The sequence below is a fragment of the Triticum aestivum genome, chromosome 4A, assembly GCF_018294505.1.
Source record: "Triticum aestivum cultivar Chinese Spring chromosome 4A, IWGSC CS RefSeq v2.1, whole genome shotgun sequence".
NCBI lineage: Eukaryota > Viridiplantae > Streptophyta > Magnoliopsida > Poales > Poaceae > Triticum > Triticum aestivum.
In genome coordinates, this window is record NC_057803.1 from 5,699,801 (window position 1) to 5,704,504 (window position 4,704).

Genomic DNA, 4,704 nt, shown 5'->3' on the forward strand with positions numbered 1-4,704 from the left:
TTCGACGCGGTAAATCCCAAGACTATGAGTTTACCTGTGCATGTCACACTTTTAATTATGTTGCACAAGGAAACGTTTAAAACTTTAAAAGCAAATCTCATTGAGCACGAACTACTCCCAATGTCAAGACATATAAAGACTTTCAAAAAACTAATCAAATCCTAGACATAAACAAGTGAACAGTTTTTCAAATCGACAAACAATTTTTTTTTAAAAAATTGATTTTCTCAAAAAAAATCATGAACATTAGTTTTATTTACAATCTTTTTAAATGTATGAACCAGTTTCGAATTCATTAATTTTTTGTCTCAGCAAACATTTTTTGAATCGATGGACGTTTTAAAAAAATTGGGGAACAAATTTAGAAAAAAAATATTTATTTTTATTTTTGTGAACATATTCTAAAATGTCATGGACATTTTTTTCAGATTCCCGAATATGTTTTGAATACACGATCATTTTTTCAAAATCATGAACATGATTTTATTTCCCGACCATTTTTTTCACATTGTGATTTTTTTTATAATTTTGCGAACAGTTTTACAAAACCACCAACATTTTTGAATCTGCAATTTTTTTATGATTTTATAAACAATTTTGTATTCACGTATTTTTTAGATTTCTCAAATATTTTTTTTAAACTCGCAACTTTTTGAATATTAAAATCCCCAAGTAATTTGAAGAATAAAGAAGAAAGAAGAAAGAAAAAAGAAAGAGAAAAAAAAAGACAAAAAAGTAAAATGAAAAAAAAGGAGTGAAGCCCCGCACATGGGCCGGTCGATGAACACATACATGGGTACGACGTGCGTGAGAAAAGAAAGCTAAAAAGGAACGAACCTAGGTCTCATCGCTACATGAGGGATTGGCCGACCGCTCCGCTGCTCTTCATTCAGTGACTATTGCACGTCGCGTCCCTATAAAGCAACGAAGGAGGCGGTGATTTTGTTCGAAAAGTTGAATCATTTTTCCATTTACCGGTGGCATTGGTGGGTAATTTTTACCAACTTAAAGGGTAATTTTAATGACAGACGACCAGAAGCGATAGCCACTTTATTAATAGGTAAAGATTTATTCATTAACCAACCATACCAGCAAACATAGGTCACATACACAGATACCACACCATCACGCTAATGAACACACAATGACACAAACATAGGCCACATACTCAAATACCACACCATCACACAGCCAATGAAGACAGACTCGCGCTAAGTAAGCACCACAGCTGAGCGAGTTATAAATGACGGCAGCTAGTCGTCGTGGATGTGCTTGACGAGTCCGAGGTTGATGATGCCCCAGGCAGAGCGCGGCCATTGTTTCTCCTTGGCCTTGTCCCTCATCACCCTCCCCCACGACACCCACCCCTCCCACGACATCCTCTTGTCCCAGCTGCTGCCCCACTCCAGCACCAGCCTCAGCCCCTCCGCCGCCGCCGCCTCCGCCTCCTCCCACCTCCCTCCGCCGTTGAGCAGCACCTGAGCCAGCACCAGCCACGGCTCCCCCACGTACGGGTTCTTCGCGATGCACCGCCGCAGCAGCGACTCCGCGCCCTCCTTGCCGTCGCTGCAGATCGCCTCCCAGTACAGGTCCCTCGCCGCGATCTGCTCGCCGGGGTCCAGCACCTTGCTGCACCGGTCGAACACGGGCGGGATGCGAAGCTCCAGGCCCGCGTCCTGCTCGTCCGCCGTCGTCTTCGTCGACCCTTCTTCCATGTGGCGGAGCTGCTCGTCGGTGGCGATGAGGCGGTACAGCGCGGCGAGCCTGGACATGGCGCTCACCCACAGCCCCGGCTTGCCGGTGCCCGGCCAGAGCGCGGCCCAGTTGTCGCCCGCGAACTCGAGGCGGCCGTCGTCGTTGTGGAACAGCTTGTCCTGGTAGTCCGTGTACTGGTCGCTGAAGTCGGCGACGGTCATCAGCACGAACACCGCCAGCACGCGCCGCGACAGCGCCACCGGCTCCCCCGTCCGGATGTGCGGCACCACCACGCCCTCCTCCGGCACCACGGACCGCAGCTTCGCGCGCCACGGCTCCGCCTTGTCCTCCGGCCTGGCCCCGCCGGAGCGCGCGGCCTGGAGGGACGCCTCGGCGGCGGCGAGGTGGTCGTGGAGCTCGGCGTCGGTGTAGCGGAGGTGGAGGTCGTCGTGCATGAGCGCGTGGCGCGGGACGATGCAGAAGATGTGCACGAGCCGCTCGGCGGCGGCGCCGACGATGGCGCGGACGCGGGCGCGGCTGACGTCGGGCTCGAAGATGGCGAGGTTGACGTAGGAGTTGGAGTAGGAGGAGTGGAAGAGGCCGCAACGGGCGACGGCGTCGGGCGCGCCCCAGAGGCGGAGGATGCGGTAGACGTCGAGCAGGTGCGCGAGGAAGGTGCCGTGCTTGTGGTAGCACTCGCCGGCGCCGGCGGACACGAGGACGGAGACGAGCGAGGGGAGCTCGGGGTCGACGGCCGCGAGGTCGCCCCGGAGGAACGGGCGCGCGGCGGCGAGGATCGACTGGAGCGCGTCGTTCGTCGATGGGCCACTGCCGTTGCCGACGCCGGTCGCCATTTCGATGATCCCGGCCGGTGTAGCGTGTGTGATGTGTGGCTCACTCTCACTCCTGCTCATGTGGTGTGTTTGCGTGCGTCTGGAGTACGTGTCTATTTATAAGCCAATTTTCTTTACTGTATTTGATTTGAGTATTACCGTGAGTGAAATGTTGGTTGTAATGCAGTTGTAAAGGACGTGCGCGTGACTCATGCACGGTACCGCTAGGATGGTCAGGCTGTGATGCCCTGCTGTTGTCGTCCTGTGAACGTTGATGGAACGTGTCCAAGTTAGCTCTCCGGTGCCGTGTCTGGAGCCTAGCACGTACTACGTGTGTACGTGTCGTTCACGAGCTATGTCTGACGTGCACCGATGAACCGACTACGTACACGCAGAAGCAGACGGTATACGATGCGTCCGTTTCAGGTGACATCGATTTTTGTTGCTTTCTCAGCATTGGGAGCAGTATTTACCCTCATGCCATGTGTGCATTACATACGCAAGATGAAAAATAATCACACTCACTCAGAGCAACGCTATTATTTTCCCTATTTCTACCCAATCTCTATAAAACTTTCAATATAAAAGGCAGGGTTAAAAAGAAAAGAAAACGTTTGGGTACGACGGTCCGGCAGAAGCTTTCCGCCAGTCTCGCGAGCCTCGCTCGATCCCAATTGATATGGCGGTCCACAAAAGTGCTAATAAACATACAAAGATTTACAGATTTTTTTTATCTAACAACCAATCACAAACCTCTCCCCCCGATTTTCAGGGGGGTAGACCGTCCTGCTCATCTGTTGACCAATGAAGACTAAGAGCATCTCCAAGAGGCGCCGGTCGCGTCGCGCGCAAAAAACACGTATGCCGCGCGCGCATCGACTGGTTTGGCGCGGCGCGCAGCGCTGGCTCCAGCAGCCGCGCTAAAATGCAGCGCGCGCGCGCGCCGCTCCAGCAACGCGCAAAAATGCAGCGCGCGCGACTCGCACAAACAACATATGCATTCAAAAACAAAAGCAAAAAAATCAAAAACAAACAAAAATAAATAGTTCAATTTCGTTTATTACAACTCAAACAAACAGTTTATCGTTCAATACAACAAATAGTGCAATTAAACAAAACAAATAGTTCAACAATACAATAACGAACGCACAAATCAGCCGGTATACCGTATGCCAACATACGCAAATCGGCTGTCACCTTCTGAAAGGTGCTATGCCCGTGCTCTCCGGCGGCATTCCTCCTTTGCTGAAAAAAGCGGTCATGGCTCGCTAGTTTCTATGCAATGCGCCTGAACAACTCGGTGCTCAACCTAAACCGGCGACGAAAATACGACTCGGGGTATGTGGGATTCTCCGCAAAATAATGCCTGATCAATCTGTTGTGGGCATCGATCCTATCCCTCCAAATTTTTTGCCGACCCATAACCGAACCACCGTGTTTCGGTTTTTTATTAATATGCATAACTAGGATCATTGCAAGATCCTCCTCCTCTTCCATATCAAATTCTTCTTCGGAAGAATCATACGACGAATTCATCTACACTGTTGAATAATATGCTATAAATACAAAACAATCAACATGCACGAAATTCATGGCTTTTGAGCAATACATACCTTCTAGGCGTTTTGTCGAACACCTAGCGGGCGCCGAGCGGCAACGAGCGCGCGGGCGCTGTTCGTCGGCGGACCAGCACGCGGATAGGCCGGGGAAGCGCCGGAACGGTCGCCGGGTGGCGCTGTCGGCGGCGGCGGCGCGGCTGGAGGGGGGGTGGGAGGTACGAGCGCGCGCGAGAGTCCAGCGCGCGGGAGCGGGCGCAGCAAATAAGCGGCGCGCGATTGCGTTTTGGCCCGCGCGCTGGACTACGTATGCCGCGCGCGCGATTTTCGCGCGCCCACTGAGCAGCGCTAAAAGGGGGGATTTTGCGGCGCGGCGCTAGTTTGGCGCGCCTGTTGGAGATGCTCTAACCACCTTGTAAAAGCCTGTAAACTGTTTGTAGATGTAGCATTGCCGGGCGGTTCACGTCGGCCTCCTTCCCCCGTGCACGTCCTTATCCCTTCTTCCTCACTTTCTCCTCCCCCTCCCCCACCAGCCGTCCTCATCCCACATCGTTGGTGGCCGCCTCGCTACTGGTCTCCCCCAACAAGCGTGCACCTTCTCTCTTCTCTCTCCCTACCAA

General features: G+C 51.9%; 1 protein-coding gene across 1 annotated transcript; it reads right to left on the reverse strand.

Moving 5' to 3' along the window:
* Positions 1-1,035: 1,035 nt before the first annotated feature.
* LOC123084718 (uncharacterized) lies at positions 1,036-2,634 on the reverse strand. The gene has a single exon (XM_044506211.1). It carries the CDS (start codon positions 2,607-2,609, stop codon positions 1,254-1,256), a length of 1,356 nt encoding a protein of 451 aa, XP_044362146.1. The 5' UTR covers positions 2,610-2,634; the 3' UTR covers positions 1,036-1,253.
* Between the last annotated feature and the right edge of the window lie 2,070 nt (positions 2,635-4,704).